Source organism: Balearica regulorum, chromosome 2, assembly GCF_011004875.1.
Source record: "Balearica regulorum gibbericeps isolate bBalReg1 chromosome 2, bBalReg1.pri, whole genome shotgun sequence".
NCBI lineage: Eukaryota > Metazoa > Chordata > Aves > Gruiformes > Gruidae > Balearica > Balearica regulorum.
The window spans coordinates 113,355,178-113,379,543 of NC_046185.1; the positions used below are offsets into that span (position 1 = coordinate 113,355,178).

At 42.1% G+C, this 24,366-nt stretch overlaps 1 protein-coding gene across 6 annotated transcripts in view; it reads left to right on the forward strand.

The window, feature by feature from the left end:
* GOLGA4 (golgin A4) overlaps positions 1-24,366 on the forward strand; it is a 76,131-nt gene that overhangs the window by 400 nt on the left and 51,365 nt on the right. For 4 of the 6 annotated variants that reach the window (XM_075745387.1, XM_075745388.1, XM_075745389.1 and 1 more), the window contains exons 2-3: positions 11,050-11,145; positions 20,871-20,969. In XM_075745387.1, the coding sequence (XP_075601502.1) occupies positions 11,050-11,145; positions 20,871-20,969 (195 nt within the window). The remainder of the gene's footprint in view (positions 1-11,049; positions 11,146-20,870; positions 20,970-24,366) is intronic. The other 2 variants (XM_075745391.1, XM_075745392.1) reach the window with 1 other exon arrangement.

Genomic DNA, 24,366 nt, shown 5'->3' on the forward strand with positions numbered 1-24,366 from the left:
GGAGCCCTCGGTGGCTTCCAGTGTCCGGCCGGGCGCCGGTGGCCTTTCACCCGGAGGAACGGCGTGCCCGGTGGGGTAGGGCTGTGCTTGGCCCGGGAGGGCCTTGGCGTCCAGCTGACAGCGGGTCGGACCGGTCCCGCCGGCCTGGCCGCGGGGGAGGGTCGCGGAGCGCAGGCTTTGGCGTCCTGCGTGTGGTGGCCGGCCGATGGCTGCGGGATGGGCCGGCCGGCGAGCGCCGCGCCCCGGCTCTCTGTCAGCGCCGGGCGTCTGCGCTGTAACTTCGACAGGCAACTTTGTTAGCGAGCCGCCTCTCCAGAGGCTTCTGAGACTGTTGTTCTCTTTGGCCACTCTACAAAGACTGCGAATGTACAAGCCATCTCTTGCTTGAACATCAGACAGAATGAGAGAGAAGTGGGTTTCTTCTGTAGCATTAAAGGAATGACATTTTTATGTGCGTTGGGTAACAATCCAGCATTGAGATCGCTAGTTTTCTTTTTCTCTTATCTTAATGTTTGTACTTTCAATTCCTGTGACTCCCTTCTGTTTCCATCGTTTAGAGGGCTGGTCTACTTATCTTGACCTTATTCTTACTAATTTTTTAGCTGTGGAAAAAATGAGAGTATAGTATAAAACTGAGAGCAAAGCATTTTTTCCTTTTTTTTTTCATTAATACTTTAATTGGCTGGTTTAATATGTACTTTCACAAAATTATGAATACTGTTGGATTCTAGAAACTACTGTTTTTAAATGGTAGTAACGCACATTAGATATGCTATAGTGCAGAGTATCTCTGAAAGTGACAATGGCCAAAAAATGTTTTGATGACTTCATGCATGTGTGGAAGCAGAATAAACTCTGCCAGTTCAAATTTGGGTAGAAAGACTTTGGCAAAGTTAACTTTGTATTGGTAAACTTTGTGCTGAAAAATAAAATGCCTGTGTCTTTTTGGCTTTTTACTGGGTTAAGTGTCCTTTGCCTCTTGGAATTATAAAAGAATAAAACTGGTATAAATTCCGTATCATGTGAATGTTAAGCTACAGGCAGATAATTTGGTTAATTTTACAAATAGGCGATCAGTTAGCTGGGCTTGATCTGAATGTAATTTGAACCACTGGGAGATCTGACACTGCATAGTCTTGGTATTAGACCATGGTTTCAAAACTGCTGACATCCAGCTATGTAGTATTTTTTAAATCACTCATTTCTCAAATAGGGTCAGTATTTTTGGAAATGGACCTACTGTAAAGCTTTATGTAGCTTGTTGAGTTTTATTTTAAGCCCTTTCGTAGCTGTTAATTCTGGATTTTCTCTAGTTAGTGAAGGTAAGTACTTTTTTGTCAGTGACAGTTTAGAGTGCTGTCTGGAACTGGCATATTGTGGTGAACTTTTAGTACAGTGTAAAGAAATTGAGCTGTAGAGCTTACTGTTTTCAATAAGCAGCAGCTAAATTATGATACCTTGCACACAATGTTGTAACCCACTTAGTTCAGGATACTCAGTGCATGTGTTAAAGGGTCAGTGCTTGCTGAAAATCAGCCTTGTAGATAAATTTGGGCCTGAAGCGCACACGTGCACCCAACAGGATAATATATTCAAGTCTTTATTTGGCTGTTAAAACTAACATTGACCAATTAAAGAAACCTAACACAAGAGCTTATGATAAATGATACTTTCACCTAGGCATACTGTGAGCAGAGTAGATGATGTAACTCAAGGTTGCCATGAATGGGAAGGCAGAAAATGAAAATGGATTTTTACTTTTGTGTGTAAAAAAAAAAAAAAAAAAGTCTTGGAGTATTTCTTACTCTTAATTGCTCTCAAGGAACACTAGAGGGAAACTGGAGTTAAATATTATCCTGGTTTACAAGAAGGGCATGAGAAAAGACCCAGGAAACTACAGAACTGTTAGTCTAACCTCAGTTCCTGGAAAAAATATGGAGAAGATCATACTGGGTGCTGTTGACAGGCATTTAAAGAAGAACGCAAACATCAGGCACAGTCAACATGAAAAAGTCCTGTTTAATATCCATCTGCAATAAGGTCACCTGCCTAGTGGATGAAGGGAAGATGGTGGATGTAGTTTTTCTGGGTTTCAGTAAGGCTTTTGATACTGTCCCTCACACCATCCTTCTGGATAAGTTGTCCAACCGTGAGATGAGCAGGTTCATGGTGTGCTGGGTGAAGAACTGGCTGAAGGGCAGAGCTCAAAGGGTTGTAGTGAATGGGGCTACATCTGGGTGGTGACCAGTCACCAGCAGTGTTCCTCAGGGCTCAATTCTATGGCCAGTTCTGTCCCATATGTTTATCAACGATGTGGAGGCAGGAGTTGAATGTGGCGTTAGCAAGTTTGCTGATGATCCTAAACTGGCAAGTGCTGTTGATTCTCTCAAGGGACAAGTGGCCTTGTAGAGGGATTTGGACAGATTGGAGCATTGGGCAATCAACTGAACAAGACCAAATGCTGGATTCTGCACCTCGGACGAAGTAACCCATGACACAAGTCTAAACAGGGAGGGGAGTGGCTGGAGATCAGCCCTGCAGAAAGAGGTCTGGGAGTGCTGGGTGATGGGAGGCTCAGCCAAAGTCAGCAGTGTGCCCTGGCAGCCAAGAGGGCAAACCGCATCCTGGGGTGCATCAGACACAGCATAACCAGCCGGTCAAAAGAGGTGATTATCCTGCTGTAATTAGCACTGGTGTGGCTTCACCTGAAATACTGTGTGCGGTTCTGGGCCAAGGTGTCCAAGGAGGGCATCAAAGCTTGTGAAGTGGCTGGCAGACATGTCCTTTGAGGAGCAACTGAAGACTCTGGGCTTGTCTAGTTTGGAGAGAAGGAGGCTGAGGGGTGACCTCACTGTTCTCTCCAGCTTCTTGCGGAGGGGAAGTGGAGAGGGAGGTGCTGATGTCTTCTCCGTGGGACCCTGTGCCGGGGTGTGGGGGAATGGCTCCAAGCTGTGACAGTCAGGGGAGGTTTGGACTTCACATGAGGAAACATTTCTTTACCAAGCGGGTGGTCAAACCCTGGCAGAGGCTTCCTGGAGAAGTGGTTGGTGCCCCACGCCTGTCAGTGTTTAAGAGGCATTTGGACAATGCTCTTAAAGCATGGCATTAACATTTGGTCAGCTCTGAAGTGGTCAGGTGATTGGACTAGATGGTCATTATAGGTCTTCTCCAGCTGAACTATGCTATTCTATGTGCTCACCATGAGTCACGTAACGATGAGACTGTTAATTGCCTGAAATGCCAGGGGTTTTTCAGCTGCAAAAACACTTTCAAGAACACAGAACACAACGGTTACAAGTGGAAACAGGATTTTATTTTTTTTTCCTGAATCTTTTCAGAGCCAGTACTCACAGGCATTAAGACAATGCGCATGTGTAGCCAGGAGCAGGCTGATGCATTCTTCCATTTAGAAAAAACATCCCTTGCAGTCTGGCAAAGGCAAGGCACAGAGCTGCAGAAAGGAGCAGCAGCAATCCAGGACAAGCAGTCCCTCTTTCCTGAACAATGACAACGTGAAGAATGAGGATCAGGACTGACCACAAGCAAAAGAAGGAGAAGCAGAGGTGTGTGGTACCATGGGCTATTTTGCAAAGATTAGTGCCTAGCGATGACAAAAGTGTACTTTTGGCTTTCCAAAGCTTGCTGCGCTGTGCTTCTCGGTCAGCGATGCGTGAAAAGCACTTTTGTGCCTGCCCTGCACTTGGATTGCCCACAGGGAGAGCTGCAAAGTGGCAGCTGCTGCTGGTGGTGGTGCAGCAAGGCTGGAGCCCTTCCAAAAACACAGGCTGTCTTGCAGAAGCAAGAACCCCTGGGGAAAGGGAGCCAAGGGAAGAGCAGAGCTCGCTCCCACGACGAAGGTGCACCGGGCAAGCGAGCCCGAAAGAGCCAGGGGCCGAGAGAGTGGCACCTTGGAGGTGCAAGAGCAGCAGGCAAGACCCTAGCCGAAAGGGGCCAGAGGAGACCCGCCAAGGGGCTCTGCTCAATGCTACAGAGGACAAGAAGCAAGCCCCGGGGGCCTCCCTTGGGGCCCGCCCTGCGGGTCTAGAAGGCTTCCTCCCCCCGGATGCGGGGCACGAGGGCCACCTTCGTGGAGCATGAGCAGCAGGCACCTGGCCAAAATGGCCCAAAGCAGGCCTGGCAAGGGGCCGGTGCTCAAAGCCGCGGAGGAAGGCAAAAAACCCCCGGGGACACTTGCTAGCCCACCGGGGGGAAAAAAAAGCCTTCCTCCCCCCAGCTGCAGGGCACGAGAGGCCATCTTCGTGGTGCATGAGCAGCAGGCAGTGACGGAGCCCAAATGGAGGGGAGGAGCCCTGACAAGGAGTGGTCCTGCTCAGTGCTGCAGAGGAAGGCAAAAAACCCCCGGGGACCAGTGCCAATCTGCCCCGGGGGAAAATTCCTTCCTGACCCCAGCGGCGCTGGCGATCGGCTATTCCCTGAGCACGTGAGCAAGACCGGCCTCCTCCTCCTCCTCCCACAGGCAGGCTGGTCACGCCTCCCAGGAGAGAGATGCCCCAGCCCTGGTCTCCCTCAGCCTGCAGCCATCTCAGGGGCTTCCCAGAGTGGCTAAGTGCCCCCGGCCTGATCGACCTTGGGGGCAAGAATCCTTCCCGTGGTTGTCCGGCGGGACACCAGCGGGTGCTCCAAAGCACCGGGACCCCTTGCAACCTCTCTGCATCCTCCCCTTTCTTACGGCTGCTGCCCCTGGCTCCAGGGGGATGAAGACGGCGAGCTCTGCAGTGCGTCTCAAGAAGGCATTCCCTTGCTCTGGCCATGGCTATCCAGCGGAAAAGGCCTGATAGCCCCGGGCACCTCCAGGGGTTGGTGGTGGTTCTCGTCTGCTGACGGGCTTGCGTTTGTTCCCCCAAGGCTGCAGCAGGATTTCCATCCATCCATGCATCCATCCATCAGATGGTCTTTGAAAGTGGCCCTGCCAGGAGCTGTCCTTGCAGCAGAGAGTCTCCATCCAGCAGGCTCATCCAGCTTCTCTTCTTCGTCAGCCGAGGAATTCCACTGTCTCCACAAGAACTTTCTCTCAGATGGCTTAGAGCTGCCCGTGGGCCAGCTCTGGCAGCGGCACACGGGAGGATGCCCCTTTTATCCTGCCCCGGGGCATTGTGACTGCTGCGTTGCCGGGCGCTGCCACTGTGACATGGGGGTGCTGAGGCCCCCCATGCGCAGCCCCGCCCACCGCAGCCCCGCCCAGCATCCTAGGGAGGAAGAAAGGAAGCCTTTTGGGGTGCTGGCCCCGAGGCGGTCCCCATGCCCAGGAGGCCCAGGGAGCTGTCCCTGCCCTTGGTGGCCTTGGCCTGGGCACAGCTGCTGGGCATCCCTGGCAATTCATCTGTGCCTGCAGGCTATGTCAATAAAGAAGGGCGTTTGTACCACAGGCATTCGCTTGGTCGTGGTGATGCTAGAGCTTAGAGAAAGGGCTTTAGTTCCCTCTGCATGACCTCTGCAGAGACACAGAGGGCGTGCATGATGTCCTCAGCATTCCTTACCAATGCGCCAAGGGACTTGTGCTACTACACTCTTTACGGTGAGGTCTTCTTCTGGGAAAGAAGTCCTGAATTGCTTTGTCTTCTTGACCATATTTTCCCTCGCGCTTCAAGAGCTCTTTTCCTCCTTTGGCCTTCATCCTTGATACCTTTCTTGAAAGCCCTCTCAGCCTTTGTCTTGCTCCTTCCAGTCGTCGTCTTCTCCTGGAGGCCTGCCATGCCGCTCATCAACTGCTTAGTCTTTGTCTGCCTTTGTCCCAGAATTGGGGATTTTGTCTTTCTCGAACCCGAGGAATGCGAAACGGCCGTAGTGGTACGGGTACAGGAGTGCTCAGCAGGGCTTTGCACACTGCTTGCCTTTCTTGCCTGACACACCAGAATGCATTTGCCTGGATCACACTGGTGGTGGCTCCTAGTACCCCTGAGACCTCCTCATGCTGCCAGCAGGAGCATTGGCCTACTCCAAGGTTTCCAAAGGGGAGCAGAAACTCCTGGTGCTCCACCTGACGTCGCGTTAGCTCTTTCTACCCTGCAGTTCTTCACGCAGGGTTTACTGATGTTGGGGCTATGTCTTCTGGCAGAGCTTCAGCTGGTCGGGAGGGTGGGGGCCGTAGAAGCATACCATGAGACAGAGCCTTTTCTGCCTCAGGGATGCCATGGAATCCAGCATACGATGTGGCCAAGGAAACCTACCTTTCCTGGGCGATGCTTTTCTGCAATCCAAATTCAAAAGCCCTGAGCGTGAATGTCACTCTCTCCTACAGCTGCTGACAGCCAAGCGTGAAGGGTGGAGCCCGAGAGCTGTGTTAAGGGGGCTTTTGCCCAGCGGTAGCCTGCTGGAGTCCAGCTCCAGGCAGTCAGGGCCAGCAGATCCAGCCCCGCACGGGCCCGCAGAGCACCAGACGGGCTGCCTGGGTGGGCTCCGAACATGAAGCTGGTGCTGTCAGTCCCGTCGCTTCCAAAGTGGCTGTCTGCCTCCTGGGGAAGCAAATAGCCCCAGCCGGCACGCAGCCAGCTTCCGTTGTGCAGGTTTCCTTGGCAAAAGTGCCAAAGCAGCCCAGGCGCTGCAAAAGCTACAGGAGAGGTGTGTTGGGTTTGTGTGGCAAGGTTTTGGTAGTGGGTGGGGGCATGGGCTATAGGGGTGGCTCCTGTGAGGAGCTTCTAGAAGCTTCCACAGTGTCTGGTAGAGCCAATGCCAGCCAGCCCCAAGGTGGGCCCGCCCCTGGCCAAGGCCAAGCCAATCAGCGCCTCTGTGATAACATATTTAAGAAGGTGGGAAGTTTTTTTACATCCGGAGGGGGAAGTGCGGAGATGTAACATCAAGGTCAGTGCAGGAGGAGGGGGGAGGAGGAGGTGCTCCGGACACCGGAGCAGAGATCCCCCTGCAGCCCGTGGTGAAAACCATGGTGAAGCAGGCTGTTCCCCTGCAGCCCATGGAGGAAGGATGAGGGGGTGTAGAGATTTCACCTGCAGCCCGTGGAGGACCCTACGCTGGAGCAGGTGGAGGTACCTGAGGGAGGCTGTGGCCTGTGGGAAGCCTGGGCTGAAGCAAGTCCCTGGCCGGACCGGTAGACCCGTGGAGAGGGGAGCCCACGCCAGGGCAGGTTTTGGTGGCAGGACTTGTGACCCCGTGGGAGACCCACGCTGCAACAGTTTTCTCCTAAAGGTCTGCACCCCATGGAAGAGACCACGCCGGAGCAGTTCGGGAAGGACTGTAGCCCGTGGGAGAGACTCCATTTTGGAGCAGGGGAAGGATGAGAGGAGTCCTCCCCCCAAGGACAACGAAGCGGCAGAAGCAACGTGCGCTGCACTGACCGCAACCCCCATCCCTCTCCCCCCATTTCCCCCCCCCGCTGCTGAGGGGGGCGGAGGTTGAAGCCGGGAGTGAAGTTGAGCCCGGGAAGGGGGGAGGGGTGGGGGGAGGTGTTTTAAGGCTTGATGTTATTTGGTTTTTTTTCATTGCTCTATTCTGTTTAGTAATAAATTAGATGAATCCCTTTTTCTAAGTTCAGTTTGTTTTGCTCGTGATGATAATTAGCTCTCCCTGTCCTTATCTCGACCTGAGCCTTTTGTTAACTTCTCCTCCCCATCATGCTGGGGAAGGGGTGAGTGAGCGGCCGCGTGGCGCTCAGCTGCCGGCTGGGCCTAAACCACGACAAGAGGCAACCCTGGCGGGTCAGGGCGACACAGTTGGTGGCACTGCTGTCTGCGGGGATCTGCTTTAGTCTCCAGGAGTGTGACTGACGGTTGCTGACGATTTGTGAAATGACCTGTGCAGGCGGTTAGTGAAGAGGAAGGTTGTTGCTGGGAAGGCTGATAGGGGTGAGGAGGTGGCTGGCCAGGTGGCCATCCGACACTAAAAGGCAACAGCCTCTCTTTACGAGGCCCTAAGCGCCCGTACGATAGCTGCCCAGGAGGACTGAAGCCTTTGCTTTTTAGATGTGCACCTGACACCACCTGGGACTGTCAGTGTAATGACATTCGTGATGACATCATTCAGGTAGAAAGGAACTTCTTTTTTTTTTCTTTAGTAAATGAAAGAAACGATGACAATCTTCTAGCACACCCATGGTAATGAGTTTGCAAAACTGAGGCAATGAGTGCAGAAAGCTGCCACACTATGTCTGCTCATTTAAAGAATCTTAGCATTTTGATGCAAGCTCAGTTCGATGAGACAGGCCCTCGTGTGTGTCTAAACGTCGATCTGAGAGATCAGGCACAGCAAGACTAGAGATGAACTCCCTTGCCATGAATATCCCCTGTCCAGAGGGCTTTGAATAGGGGAATCTAATTAGCGTATAACAATTTAAAAAAAAAAAAAAAAAACAACTTGGCAATACTTGAGTCAGGCCCCACAAACTCAGGCTTCGCCTGTCTCATGCTCCAGTACAAAAGAAAACAATTAATAAAATAGTTGGAATGCAGAAGCAGGATAAGAGAAGCCGTAAATTAGGGAATAGTCCTTGGGTATGAACTAGAAAAGACACAAAGTTTGAGGCAACCTGATAAAGGGAGGCCCAACATGCCAACAAGCCTGGGACCATCTGGGCAGGATGGATAACAAGGTCGCTGAGCTTGCAAAACGGGGATAATGAAGAAGAGGTCACCCAACTCTGTACACTGAAGAAGAGGAGAAAGAGGAAGATTTGAGGAGGACGACCCCTGACGACCACCTGAGAAAGAAACTGCGCAGGCGTATCAGGACATTAGCATATATTCAGGAGTTCCCGGAATAATAATGAATATGTATTAAATGTATCAGAAACCTAATGAATATGTAAACTCTTTTGTAATATAAATCACGAACAATTTGTTTCTCGTCGAGACGCACGTTCGTGGAAATATCCCGGTGCGACTCCCAGCGCTGCAATAAAGGATACCTGCTTAATAGTCACATTGGCTATTGAGTGAATTTTCTTTGATTCAGCTTTAAGAAAAACATGGTCTCTCAGTAGCAAGGATTTCCAACAACAAACCTATGCTGTGAGTTATGCTTGAAAATAAACTGGTAGCCAGTGCATTTTAGGACCGTGCTTTCCACTCTGCAGAGGGCCATGCAAGTGAAATTCATGCTGACATAGCACATCCTGAAACAATTAGCTATAGCCCTACTAATTGCCTTCCCATACTGTGGGAGATGCAATCCCATCAACTGGGCCCCACTACTTTAAAATGATGTTAAGGTACTTGAAGGTGTCCCAAGGAGGGCATCAAAGCTTGTGAAGGGGCTGGCAGACATGTCCTTTGAGGAGCAACTGAAGACTCTGGGCTTGTCTAGTTTGGAGTGATGAAGGCTGAGGGGTGACCTCACTGCTCTCTCCAGCTTCCTGCGGAGGGGAAGTGGAGAGGGAGGTGCTGATGTCTTCTCCGTGGGACCCTGTGCCAGGGCACGGGGGAATGGCTCCAAGCTGTGACCATCAGGGAAGGTTCAGATGTGACACAAGGAAATATTTCTTTACAGAGGGGGTGATCACACCCCAGAAAAGGCTTCCTGGAGAAGTGGTTGGTGCCCCACGCCTGTCAGTGTTTAAAGGCGTTTGGACAGTGCCCTTAATGCCGTGCTTTAACTTTTGGTCAGCCCTGAATTGGTCAGGCAGTTGGACCAGGTGGTCATTGTAGGTCCCTTCCAGCTGAACTATGCTATCCTGTTTTACCTTCTCTATTCTAGGCACCTTCATTTACATAATCTTTCTGTTCGTTGCATAAGATCAACGAATATTTGTGATGCAGAGATTAGTGCCACTGAAACAGCTGTAAATTGACAAGAAGCTTGGATGCAGCAGTGAAAACTTTAGAACCATTAATGGCAGAGTGAAGAGATACCTTCATATTCTTTCTAAACAGTAGCAAAATAGCCATGAACGTTTGGAAACCATTTTCCTTCTGCATGGTGAGGGCTAGAAGCAAGCTTCTTTGAATCACTGGCATTAGGTTAGGGAGGAGGAATAAGGAGAGTAGGCTGTTGGCATGAATAGATTATGGTTTTTCAAACCTTATGAATACTTTTTGTGTGAAGTTTTTCAGCAGGAGATAGGGTTTTCGTGGTGAATGGTCATTTTATTCTAGATGAGGTGTTTGATTTTTGAGTTATATTTTCAGGTGGGAACACTGGGTCCCACCTGAAAATGGGATACATTTAACTATGACTGATTTTGGAATAATCTTGTGTTTTGTATGATATTGGAGTTAATTCATTACTATCCAAATTCACAAAGTGTACTGATAAATTTAGGCTATAAAGTGATTGTAATTCTCGAAAAACCTGTCCTTTTTCGTAATATCTTTTCAGTAATCTGATACTCTGTCATTCATATTTTAGAACATTATATTGTATAATGTACCGGATGAGAGACCTTGCTAAATAGTTTCTTTGTACATAACATCTTGTTGATATTTTAATATTCAATACATTTATACTGAAGTTTTATATTTTAATTTTGAAGTATGAGGCCAGCAAGCTATGTCTGGGTTGGGTTGGTGTGACTTGTTGCAATCTCACTCAGGTTGAAGTTGTTCAGTTTCTTTGAATAGATGTTCTGTGCTGACAGGAGGAAGTTCATATTGACATCCTAAAATGTGTCGTGTTCTTCTGCCCTTTTTTCTTTGTTTGGATTCAATTTTACAAGGTTGTTTGATCTCTTGTCAGTTTTTTGTTTTGTTAATTTCTTAAAGGAATAGGATGGTACTCCTTATGTAAATGTCTGAATCCCTGTCAGTTTGCAAAACTGTTAAACCTTAAGCAACTGTACTGTGTTGCTAAAGGAGGATTGAGTTTGAAATATGGTCGAAGAGGACTATGGTCAGAACTAATAAAAATAATTTTGTTGCATTCTCTTGTGACTGATTCATGGCATACTCTGTTCTGGAGACTTTCTAGTAAGGTAGAACTTGTCACAGACAGTACGTGGAACTGGTTGTTTTCTTTAAAAGGTAGGTCTAGACCAGGATTTACTGAGATGTTATAGTTAATAATTGTTGAAGTAAATTATGATAGGGAATAATTAGTTCTGGACTTTAATATTATCACTTGTTGATACATGTGATCTCCGTGTAGGTCCCTTCCAAATCCCCTCCACCAACTGGCAACAGAAGCAGGACATCTTCATTTACAGATCAAAATGATGAAGGCACTTCAACACCAGACAAAGAGGTCAGTTGAGAACTGTTTTTCTGTGGTTTTGAACTTTTAACTTAAGAAAAAAAAAATAATCTAACTTTGTGTCCTTAAGGTTTTTTTTTGTTGTTTTTTTTTGATTCCTCAATCTCACTATTTTCTGTGTATTAATAGATGTGAATAGTCTAATTTTTAGGTTAAATACTGAAGTGTTTAATATTAGTGAGGCAGAACTTTAAGCTGTAGTGGTTAACCTCCAGATTAGGAAACCTTTTAAGTCCTTCTTTAGGTCTTAAAAATCTTACCCCTGAACTGAACTCCGGAAGATATGGGATGGAAGTTACATTCAGAGAGACTAACTTTATTTTTCATGCCTCTCTTGGTTGAAAAGTTGGGGGATTCCAGTTAACTGCACAGGTAACTTTTGGTAGATGAACTTAAATGCTTAAACTGAGCCCTTGTGAATGTTTCTAACCATATCAGTAATAATTGTCAAATTTTTAAAAAACAACCAAAACCCCAAAAAGACCCAGACAACAAACCAAACAGGCTAAATTATCAATCATAAAATATCATAAAAATCACTGTCAGAATGATGGGTAACCATGACTCCCGTAACAGAGCAAACAGAGGAGATAATCTGCACTTATCTTTGTTCATATTTAGCAGGATGACTTTTTTCAAGTGACTTGATTAATAAAGAAAAAACAAACAGCCCTGACTTGGTTAATGTGAAAATAGGCCGGTGGAGTAAAATGGGAAACTTCTGTGTTTGTGTGACTTTTTGTCAGAAGAAATCTTGACTTCCTAGCCAGAAAATTCAGTTGCTGGGTTTTGCTACAGATAAGATGTATTTTCTTGCAGTGGGACCATCAACTTTATTTTTTAGCACCATTTTCTTCAGGAGATGATCAGTTATAGCTGAAGTCTGTCTTAGATTCTGTTATGAATGATACCAATGATTACAGCTTGGCAGTTTGCTTCCTGCAGTGGTAATAAAAATGAAATGAAGAGTACCTCAGGATTTTGGTTTGTATTTTGGAAATGCAGTATTGAGTTTTCTAATACATGCTTTTTTAGTCTACTTTTATATATGTATATGTGTAATGACTTCCCTCTGTCCCTGGAGAGAGGTTTTTTTGTTAATTGATGCTCTGTAATGTCAGCAAGTGGTGTCACGCAGGATAAATTATTGAGTGTTTCAGTAAGGAGAGTTTGCTGGTTTGTTGGGTGTTTTTGCTTGTTTTCCAGGAAAAACAACCTGCATTTCTATTCTTAATGCACAGTACAGAAGTGGTATATTGCTGCATAAGAGCTACCACTGTGGTCTAGAAGGAATGCGTTGATGCCGAGAGTTGGTGTCGTCAGTGACCAGTGCAAACATAAAGATTCCCTCCTTTTACTTACTTTTTTTTTTATTTTATTTTATTATGTGTATCCATTGTAGAATGTGCTAGAAGTTAAAGGACTGGTTTGGTCATGGTTTTCACACTTTTTAAGCAGCAAAAGCTTAGTGGAATATGAAATATTGAAGCAATGACACACAGTGATGTTCCTCTCTCGACTGATTCACTGATTTTTGTCTGTCATTAACTTAGTGCTGCCTACACAAAAGGAAGAAATCTTCCTCTCTCTTTTCATTGGGAAATAAAGGGAAGGACTAAATGATAACATTCCTCATCATTTATTATACAAGTACCAACTGCTTTTCTGCTCAAATGGTATAACTCACACATTGAGTGAAAGGGAGAATACTTTTCCTTAACTTGTATTTATTTTTGAGAATGTCTGCTTTTATTCCAGATATGAAAAAGGTTTGTGAGCCTGAAGGCCTATCTTATTTTTTAGTTTTATCAGTTGATTTAGTAAAAAAAAATACTAGCTCTCTTCACAATTCAGATAACATATTTAAAAAATAAATTTCCAAATGTTGACGTGGCTACTGACACGTCATCTGTATGTATCAGTGCTTTCTGTAGTGTACATCATTACTATGGAGAACTACATTTTCTTGTAGTGCTTCATTAGATTCTTGTTGCCCCCCAGCAGACTTTTTTTCAGACTCCTTTTCCAGACAAACAGGAGAAGCAAAGAATTCCCCACAGGGCATGCCAAGTTATGTTGGAAGAACATTATGCTCTAAATGCAGTGGTTACACTGGAATAATCAGAGAGGCAGAAGGAGAAATAAGATTAAGAATGGAAACAGAGTACTAAAGTGACCTCAGATTTACAGTTATGCTTGGGCTTGGGGAGCTACTAAGAGAATTTTACTTGTGAAACATATCCTGTAATTAAAAATACAGAAAGTAGTGAAGCTGCTAAGGTAATGAAAATCTCTTATTTTTTTGTAAGGACTGGCTTTACGTCGAATGGGAAATTTTACTAAAATAAAGATAAACTTAAATGATCAAGACATGAAATCTCCTTTCTCCAAATATTTTTCATAAATGTTAACAGAATAATTAAAAGCGAATTTTCTTTGAAATTTGTTTGTTGCATTAGATCTTCATAAAAATCAGTTCAGTGGCAGTATTACTATGCTTAGAAAAGCTGCAGATATTACACGTTATCTCTGTAAATATATGTCCTAATTATATGGGTGTGTTAATGTCTTTTGGGAGACAATTTTTTGCAGTGTTCTCATTTGATCAGGCAGATGTTTTATGTACAGGTGGCAATGGCATTACAGTGAACTAAAGTTGGACAACACTTAATACGCTGAAAATGCTTGGTTTTTGAAGAGTATCATATGCTAAAATGTTCTTGTGGTACATGAATAATTGCTAACCTTTTTGGTACTGAAAGCTAAGCAAAATTACAGTGTTTAGTAGTTCTCTTGTATGTTCTCTGTCCTCCCTCTGGCCTATTACGTTTTAGTATGTCTTTAATAGATCATGTTTTCAAATTTTCAGTGCTATAATATCAAAGCTGCAAGTATTGCACGTGAAAGCTTTGATTTAAACTCAGAATATGTTTAGAATAAAAACAATATCAGAGTGAATTACAGTTGTAAATGACAGCATTAGTCTGATCGAGGAATTATAATAAAACGTACAGACAAACAATTCTTGCTTTATATTCTGCAATGATAAGATTTTTAAATTTTTTTTTAAAATTCCAAAGAATTCTCAGTTTAAAAAAAGTAACCTTGTGTGCTCCATTCATGGAATACTAGGTAAGTTTCTTTTTCTTGCCCAGTTGCTTCTTCAGCTTCTGTTTCAGTGGAGCTGTGGATCTCCGGAGGCAGTGTTACAGAGAAGCTCATAATTTTTTTGTGTGTAAGGAAAAAACAGAAGTCTGTCTAGTTCTGTATTTTGTTCTTGCAAGTAGCCCATGAAATATGACTACAGTGTGAGGTGAAAGAATATATTGGTGCTTCCATAGAACTTCTTCAGACAATTTGCATATCAGATGCTTTCTGAGTTGCTGTTGGTGCCATTTGAAACAGCCCTGGATGATTAAAACATGTTTACTTAGTGCTTCCAGTCTTTTCTAGGGAAATATAATATTTCATTTTCAAACTGTTACTGTGTTGAGTCTTGAACAGAATTTAAGGTGAAATACATCAATCACATTCCGTATAGTTACTAAAAGTTCAAAATTTTCTTTCTGTTCTATAATACACTTATTACAAGTCAGGCCCACCTGCAGAAGATAACAAAGCTAGTTCAGAGGCATCTACTGAGAGCAAACAGCTGATAGCTTGCTGTGGATGACTTACCAGTCATGCAGATCCAAATATCACTCACAACCTCATGAGTGTTATGGAAGTGACAGCAGAGCACTATATATATATATCTATCTCTATATATCTTCTTAGAGCTAAAGATAAACTAGCCAATGTACTTTTCTATCTCCTTTTAGTGCTATATAATGATTATGTTTTTAAATTAATTGAAATGTTTTTCTAGCATGGGCTGTTAGTAAAGTAGGACAAGTAAAACTGAAATAATATTCCTTCAGTACCTCTGTTAATGCTGCATCTTTCCTGTATTCATATACTTAATTTGAAATACTTCTAAATAGACATTGGCATGCGAAGAGGGCAGTGGTTCAGATATGTCTTTTTTTTTTTTTTTTTTTTTCTTTCTGAAACTACATTTTAAACTAAATTTTGGAGGCTGTATAACCTAGTTTGTTTCTAAAGCCTGGATTTTACAACTCCTGATGTATCCACCAGGATGTTTAGGTTGCTCATCAGAATGAAAAACAAGAAAATAGTTGTATTTGGTTTCTGTACTACTTCTTTCTGAAAATGTAGTTCTGTACTCTTAGATTCTGGGGCTTTTTTAATTGCAGAGAGAAACTGTGAACTTTCAGCTCTTCCTTCAGTTTTTCCTATTCTCTGATCACAGTAGGGATGAGGCTTAAAAGGTTATATTGAAAATTGCACAGACCTTCTGTAAACAAATATTTGTGTAAATCAGCAAATTACTGAATTATTCATGACTTTTTTTTGATGTTCCTTAACTTGGACAAATAACCACATTTATTTTTTTATTTTACCATGAGGAATGAGTTACTTGTCAGTAAGAGTTGAAACTCTAAACCTTTAGCCTGACATCCCTGGCTCCTTGAACTAGATGAGCAAATACGGGCTTGTCTCTTACAGGCTTATAGTCTGATCCCTTTCCCTCTGTCTTGCTGCGCTTGTGTACAACATAGCAAAACTGTCCACATAAAATTATAGAAGCTTTTAAGCATTAACATACTACAAATGCACATATACCATGATGTACTTCACTAAATGTATGCGTTTTCAAATTTGCTTGATACCAGGTTGATCTGAAACTTGGAACCACTGGTTCTCTTCTTGTTTTTTCTGAAAGGGAGTAATGGCTGCCTTTGGCAATCAAACATATGTGTATGTAACATGCATTGACTCAACTACTCCCATCACCACAGCAATGAGACTTGAGTCAAACTCTAACCCCTGTTAAATTCTGGGGTTTGTTTTACAGCATGTGAAGGAAGCCCTTTGATCTAGGGAACACATGTACTATGGCCTTTGTGCCCCAGTCATCAGAATCTTAGCAAAGGAAGATTTGAGCATGGTAATTCTTCAGAGAGGGGAGGAATAATAGCAAGAATAACATGAACATGGTTCTGAAGTTCAGAAAGTCCATAAAGAATAAGTAAGGCTGCTTAACATGGGCCAGACTTGAGGCCTATAAAAACTGTTCAGAATTTTAGAAATACAAAGAATATTAAAAAAAATAATGTTATGTATTGTTTTTTAGTAATGCTGGAGGAAACATAGCATCATCTGGTGTCAGGCTTCATCACCTAATTTACCTCATTTGTAATTTTCTCTCCATGATAGGAATGTTTGTTGGTCACTAAGATTTTACTGGGGGGGGGGGGAGTAAGAGTTAAATATTGTGACAAAAGATCAGCAACATCATAGCCTTAATTTGGTACCTGAGATAAAGGTCAGTATGGGGTAGGGAATTCATTTACCCTGTAGTATGCTTGAAACAGAATGTTGGAAGATCTTAGTAGGGTTTCTATAGCAAGCTTCAAGCATGATTTGATGGCATTCAGAGAATTAGAGATTTGTTAAAGGATTATTCAGATCTTTGCATATTCTGTCTGTTTCCAGTATGCTTCAGCCGAGTTGGATTCCCTGCTTGTCTCTTTTTATTGATCACATTACTGACATAATCCTAGTGATACATTAGACAGTATAGCACCAGATGCATTTAATGTTTCTGAAGATACTGAGATAATTCAGAGTGGGTTTTAGGCCAAATCCTGAAGTGCAAGAAGCCATTGTGGAAACATTTATATCTGTTTAATTTTGGCAAACTAGCAGGTTGTTTCTTGCATTTTTTCCAGGTGTAGGTGAATTTTTTTAGTGTCTTTGTAAACCCTACCCCAGTTAGCCAGACAGCTAGTTTTAAAGCCATACTGAATAGTTGATTAAAAAAAATTAAAAAGTACAGATCAAAACACATGTATATTTTGGAAAGCATTAGGTAGTCTAAATATATAGGGCTCATTAGACAGCTCTGCCTTTAATATAGCTGTATAAACATAGCAGGTAATGATCTGCTGGAGTAACAAAAATACTGTGAGCAAGTATTTAAATATTTTCATTGCTGGGTACCCAACATCCAAGAATGGAGAATGAACTGAGGAGATGCAGCCAGTTCAAAATGTGCTAAGGAAATACCACTCTTGGACCATCACTGAGTATATTCTGTCTTTGGTAGCTATTTGAATTGTGAAACTCTTGTCTTGGCTACTGGGGAGGAAATATTTTTGCGATTTCATTTTGATACAGTGATTAATGTTCTGCCTCAGTATTGTCATCTTCTGCCCTTCTTTATTCATAGAGTTGGCTCCTTCCCTTTTGTGTTTGCCTTTACTCAAGCAACAGTAGGGTGAAGCTGAGATGATTTAGTGACGTTCTTGCCTCAGGGTTTTGAATAACATCTTTGAAACTCAATAGTATTGTTAAATGCATTCTACTGTTTGGGTAAACTATTAGTTGTGATAGAGAACCTAGAGTTGTATGTCTGCAAATTCAAGCAGTACTGCATCAATTTATATTCTTAAGGGATTTTTTTCTTTCCTTTTCTCAAAACCTCAACAATTAGTAATGTGGATTGGGATATTTTAGGCTATGGATAGCTTGAATCTCCTGATCTTGCTAGAGAGGAATTACATATACTCCCTATAATTTGCCTACCATGTAGTTTGAGTGATTTTTAAAAATTGACTCTTTCCATTGTTTAAAGCTCTTTTGTCATCTTACCATAAGTTTTGAATTTTTTTAATTAAGTTTAGTGTTAAGACACTACTTTTAAAGCTTCTTGTTAGAACTTGGCTGCACTGATGGTCATGGACTTGAGGTTGTGATTGAAAATATAACAATTCATGAGTGCTAAACATACTGACAGTCAATTTTTTTTTTTTTATTTCAGGTGAAGAATAATTTATTAGAGATTAAATAGTAATTCTTTTTAATACAAGTTGCTTGTACTATTTAATGGAATTTGGATTAAGGAAAATAATGCTATGGTGAAATTTCACTACTTAATATTTTGAGAAGCAAACATCAGCATACTGTTACTACAAAGAGATAATTTGAACCATCTATGATTCCTGAAGCTCTTGATGGTCATGTTTTTAAAGGTGACCTAACTAAGCTGAAGATAATACATGTTACATGTTGATAGCATTCATAATCCTTTGGTTAATAGTATTTGCCATAATCCATTTATGATTGCCTTGCAAATTGTGTTTCACCATTGTAACTGGTCTTCTCTAAACATAAAAAGTAATTTTTGTCTTAAAGATTTCATCAACATTTTACTTGTGGCTGAGAATTTATGTATTTCTAATTCACAAGGCCACCAGGCTGGCTTGTAGTACTGCTGCTGTATATGTGTGTATACACTTGTGTATACCTAGCATTCACTGTTTCTTTTTCTGGTATATACTTTTTCAAGAGGTACATGTACAAAATGCATAGCAAGGCCAAGGCTATGAGCTTCTACAACCACTTAGGAAGATTGTCTGGAATCATTAATACTTCTCTGTGTTCATTAACACTTTTCTTGTCAGCTTCCTTTTTGGTTTTTTGGTGGGGTTTTTTGTTTTTGTTTTTTTACCTAAAAGCTCAGATGAGGAAAGAAACTTAATATGGGTTTTACACGTTTGAATAAATCTATAGCAGCAGTTTTAACACAGGTTACTCTTAGAAATTAGACTTAGACTTTTTACATCCACTTCGGAATGTGGTTAGAGTTTCACATTACAAAGGTTTAGGTTTTGTTTTGCTTTATGCTTCATTGGTCAGATTGCAGGTTAATGCTTCAAGAAGCAGTCCTGCCTACCCCCAGCCAGCGGGGCCTCTGCCTCTCTAGTATCTGACCATACAATTGCGTGTCAATTTATTGATTGGATGGCAAAGTTTATCTTCTAATGTGTTGAGAGAGGGGGACTTGGTGACCAGTCTGACCAAACTCAGCATGTGGTTGCAACCACAGGGGATGTACTGGGCAAGTGTGCCCAGGCTGGGAGGAAGAACATTGGGAGCAGGAGAAATGAGACCATCTCTTTGTTAGCAGTTCATGTTTGTAGTAGCTTAAAAGGGAGAAGTTTAACCTGAGTTTCTCAGACCTAGCTAGTTCATGGCAAATCAAATAAACTGTTGGAGTACTTGTCCCATGCCAGCTTTGGGAATGCTGTGACAAGGGCAGCTGAAGAATAGAAGTTGGAATTAATTGTCGCTGTACTTACCAGTTTGAGAAGTAAAAGTTGGGCATAAATTTTAGAATTAGTGCTCTGCAGATACCCTGTCTGTAAAGAAAGTTTACAATTTTGGAGTGTTTGGGGTTTGGGGGTTTTTTTGACCATAAACCAAAGCTTCTTTCCCTTTGTAGCTCTAGAAGATCTTCTGATGTAACTCGCAAAATTCTTCAGTAATGGACATTTGTACCGGGTGTGTGTGTCTGTATATAATATAGTGAATCACATAAGAGGCAATAAAAGCACATTGTTTAGGTTTTATTTTGCTTTGTTTTCTGCAGGATTGGTAATTTAGGTCTCATTTGCTTGGGTTTTTCAGTAATTATTTGGGTTTTTTCAGTAGAAATAGATTAGAGAAAAGACAATAGGGAGTCAGTACCAACATTCAGAGGCTATTGTGTATGGCTGTCACTGAGCATTATGCACTTAATACATTTTCTGAAAGGGTTTGGTGGACGCAGATTGCAAGTCATGTAGCATTCCAGATCTTACACATGAAAATATTTTTCCCCTCTCAATTTGAATTTAATTCATCTACTGGAGCACTGGAGTCAATGTAACAGTCCCTAAAAAAACCCCAACACCTCACCAAAAAAAACCAAACAAAAAACCACCCCTAACTTACATTATAATAGATTTGATTCCTAAAAATACTATTTAGTAACTTGAAGTAGAAAAAAATTATTCTGAAATAATAAGAAAGAAAACCCACATCATGTTTTGGTTCAGTCAGCAGACACCACGGTTCTGAAATCTCAGGCTATAAGAAAGATCAACCTTGAACTTTTGTGTATAAGTGAAATCATGAGAGGAATATTTTTTGAAATATGTTCTATCATCCTAACAGTTTGAATTCAAATTCCAGAATCTCTTTCTCATCATGTTTTTAGTCTCTAGGAATTTAAATCTCTTTCTTAATACTGACTTGATGAAACGGTTAATTCAACTTGTGGTGTTTTTACAAAATAGTAGTCTAGTAGCTTGAAAAATTTTGTAAGGATTTTTTTTTTAATGTAGTTAGAATTGTCGTGTATAAGAGCACTAGAAGGAAGGTAAATAGTCGAAAGCATGCAATTTATATTGTTTATAACTGAAATACTGATAGAATTTTTAGAATAATGAGTTTTTCATGCATAACAGAGCAAAGAAGGCTCAGAGGTATCTGAAGATAAGTCAAAAGTTTAGAAAAAATTACAATATCAGTGCCTGAAACATTGTCTCTATCTTTGGCTAAATGAGGATTTTTTTTTTATTATTATTATTTTAAATTGTGTGTTTCTCTACTTCTACATGATCAAAACTGTATTTTGGCTGTTCTGAAATGGTCTAAATGCGTATTTTCTGGTTATGTCCTGCCTTTATAAATATCTGTTGTCTCAAACTGCTGTATTGTTTTATGATGTTTTAAATAGCATGGAAAAATTGAGTAAAATCATGCAACGTTCTTTACCTTATTACTTGATTTATTTTCGTTTTCCTACTTTTTGCATTGAATGACAGCTGCTAGCCGGGATGATAGCAGAACCTGCTTTTCTCTCTGAGTATACTATCTTTGCTTTGGATCCCACCCAACAACCTAAGCCACAGAGTGACGGTGTGGTGAGTCCTCCCACCCCTCTTAGTGATGCCTAGCAGAGGGAGGAGAGTACTGTACTAGAAGGCAAACCTAGTGTTGCTTGTGGCTTGTTCTCACAAAGACATCTATCTTAACTACCCTGTCGCTAACCCTGCACTAAATTTCACAGACATAGTACCTGATAGCTCCTGGCTGGTGTGCTGTACGATTTGAATTTATCGTAACATAAAAAATTAACATGTTTTCTGTTATACAGGTAACCATACTCTGCACAGGTCTTAAATAATTGTTGCACAAGTTTGTACATTTGCTTAGAATTCATTAATGCCATTGAAAGTCTTCCTGTTCATTTTTATGTATGTCTGTATGCATTTCAAGATAAATGGAGATGATAAACATTGAGATTGTTTTTGTCTAAAATTTACATGCTTTTTGCTGCGTAGAGTGAAAACCTCACAATGTCATTCACTACTAATGGTAGCAGGAAATAATTATCTCACGTAGAGACTTGAAATTCAGCTACTTCTAGTTGGTAACCTGGCAGCTATTATTGTGAGGATAAATAGCCTTTTTTTGAATAACCAGATTTTATTTTAAGTATACATTTCTTTGCCTGGAAATGTTGTTTTCACAGTATACAAGTGGAGAAGCTCAGTGGGAAGAGAACAAGGAGTGGAGAAAAAGAAGCAGGCATAGGGAGGAAAGGAGCCTTCTACCTTCTAACATATGCACATACAAAGCTGTATTATTCTCATTATCGTCACAGGACTGTGATGGCATCTTTCACATGCTTCAGAGGGATGGCATTCCTAAGTCCATAGTGATTCAAAACACATGTTTCTGATCATTTTTTCACTTACCCTGTGAGGCAAGGGGGCGAGCCCTGAGGGGGGGCTCTTGCTTCTGGCACCAAACGTCCGGCTCGTGCTGGGCATGACCTGCTCTGGGGACAACAGCAGGTGGGGAGTTTGACTGGGGCAGTACACCTGTCAAAGCATAACGCAGATATCCTAAGGCGAGCTCAGGGAGGACAGAAACCTCCCGTGGAGCAGAAGGGCAAAAGCTGTCTTGATCTTGATTTTCTGAACAAATACAGACCGTGAAAGTGGGACCTCACGATCCTTCTGGCTTTTTGGGTTTTAAGCAGGAGGTGTCAGAAAAGTTACTACAGGGATAACTGGCTTGTTTGTTGGAGTGCGGCCAGAGGAGGGCCACGAAGTTGATCAGAGGGCTGGAGCACCTCTCCTGTGAGGACAGGCTGAGAGAGGTGGGATTGTTCAGCCTGGAGAAGAGAAGGCTCTGGGGAGACCTTCCAGTACCTAAAGGGGGCCTACAGGAAAGATGGTGAGGGACTGTTTATCAGGGAGTGTGGAGATAGGACAAGGGGTCATGGGTTTAAACTAAAAGAAGGTAGATTTAGATTATATGTTAGAAAGAAATTATTTTCTATGAGGGTGGTGAGGCACTGGAACAGGTTGCCCTGAGAGGTTGTGGAGGCTCCATCCCTGGAAGTGTTCAAAGCCAGGTTGGATGAGGCTTTGGGCAACCTGGTCTAGTGGTGAGTGTCTCTGCCCGTGGCAGGGGGGTGGGAACTAGATGATCTTTGAGGTCCCTTCCAACCCTAACCATTCTATGATTTTATGATTCTATGATTACTTTGCTTTTCTAGTTTAGCAAGTGCTTTTTTACCATTCTTACAGAGACTGGAAATGACAAGCTGTAACAGGATAGAAATTTGATAAGCAGATGGACATAGCACAACACATTATGTTATGTTGGACTTGTCTCTCTCAAGCTAAGCAAGATTAGACTGAAACAATGATTAGAAGGTGATTTGTGGAAAGCCTTCATTTGTTGTAAAGGGTTGCACTTGTTTAGAGCATGCCCTTAGACCACAGGTTCATTACTAGCCCACTCATGGCGTTCTCAAGATTGAGCTTTTTGCTGGGGAGCAAGGAGAACATTCAGACTGTGCTGAAATCTGTAGTTTTGAAAGAGTTACTAGATTTATTAATTTTTTTTTCAGTTCTGGGTATTTAAACTATATTCCAGGTACAGTGATCATTACTTAAAGTTTCACTGCGAATTTATTTAAGCTTTTCTACACTTACAGCAGTAAACAGTTGTGGGCTGTTTTTCACCACACTACAGAATATCCCTAGTACAGTTGCATTTCAAAAAACATATTTCTGTGAATGCGAAAATGTTGTCTTTATCTTTTAGTATAGACTTTAGTGACAGTAATCACTGACTTGCATATTTATATACAAGACTGCATATATAGCAAATAATTATAATGTAAGAGTTGATGTTAATGTGTTACCAATGTGTGTTAATAATGTTACCTGTAAAACTGATTTTGTTTCTGAACTTTTTGAAAGTTCAAGAGGTGTACTTTCACAGTAAGAATTGGGGGACTGGAAAACCATAATGCAAAAGTTTATAGGGAGGAGGAGGGTCAATTATATAAAAATATATATTAAAAAACCCCACCATTATAGACATATGGGAAACCTAGGTAAACTAAAGATGCAGGAGAGGGAAAATTTCATTAACACACACAAATTCATATTAATTCTGCTAAAACAGACTAGTATTTTAACTGTGTGCGTGCAAGTGATGTGTGATCCAAGAGAGTGAGCATCACAGGAAGTGACTATAATTGTGGATTTTTTGGCATAGGTGAAGTTAGTATAAACTCTTTACTAACTAAACTATGTGGGGTTTGTTGCATAAAGGAACAGTTCAAATATTCTTGGACAGAGAGGCTTTTTAAAGAAACATTAAAGGAAAATGAGGGAAGAAAATGTGCACTAAGCTCTCCTTCCTTCCTCCATGATTTATTCAATTTTGGAATACCTGAGAAAGAGGGAGAACAGTAAAATGTTTTTAAATGCAAACATATAAGCTTTCACTATTCAGGCTTATGAATCTATTTATACATTTGAGAAATAAATGAGATGAATTAGTTTGCATTTCAGAAATAGAGAAGTAAGGAAGCACAAGTGTCACTAGAATGCCTTGATGTGCTCCAGTTAAAACTGAGCTCTAGTTTATACATCTTAATAACAAAAAGCAACCTTTTAATTAGAGATTGTAAGTATAGCTCTCTTTGGATAGAGAGATAGTTGCGTATGTTCTGTGGGTTCATGGAGGAAAGACTTCTGATGTTTTCCAGAAACCCTGACATAACTCTGCTGGTTTTAAGACTATCAAAATGCCAGCCTGTGCTCTGTGCTTCTAGTTTTGCTGAAACATATCTTAAGGCTTATGAAAGGCTAGGGCTTTTAAGCTCTTCAAAGCCTCTTGAATCTGTACTTATATATAGCAACTTCCATTCATGCTTACCTTTCACTGTGTGGACATTAGAATATGACCCTTTGCCCTAGAGCACAGTAACTTAGAATTGCAGCAGCCAGA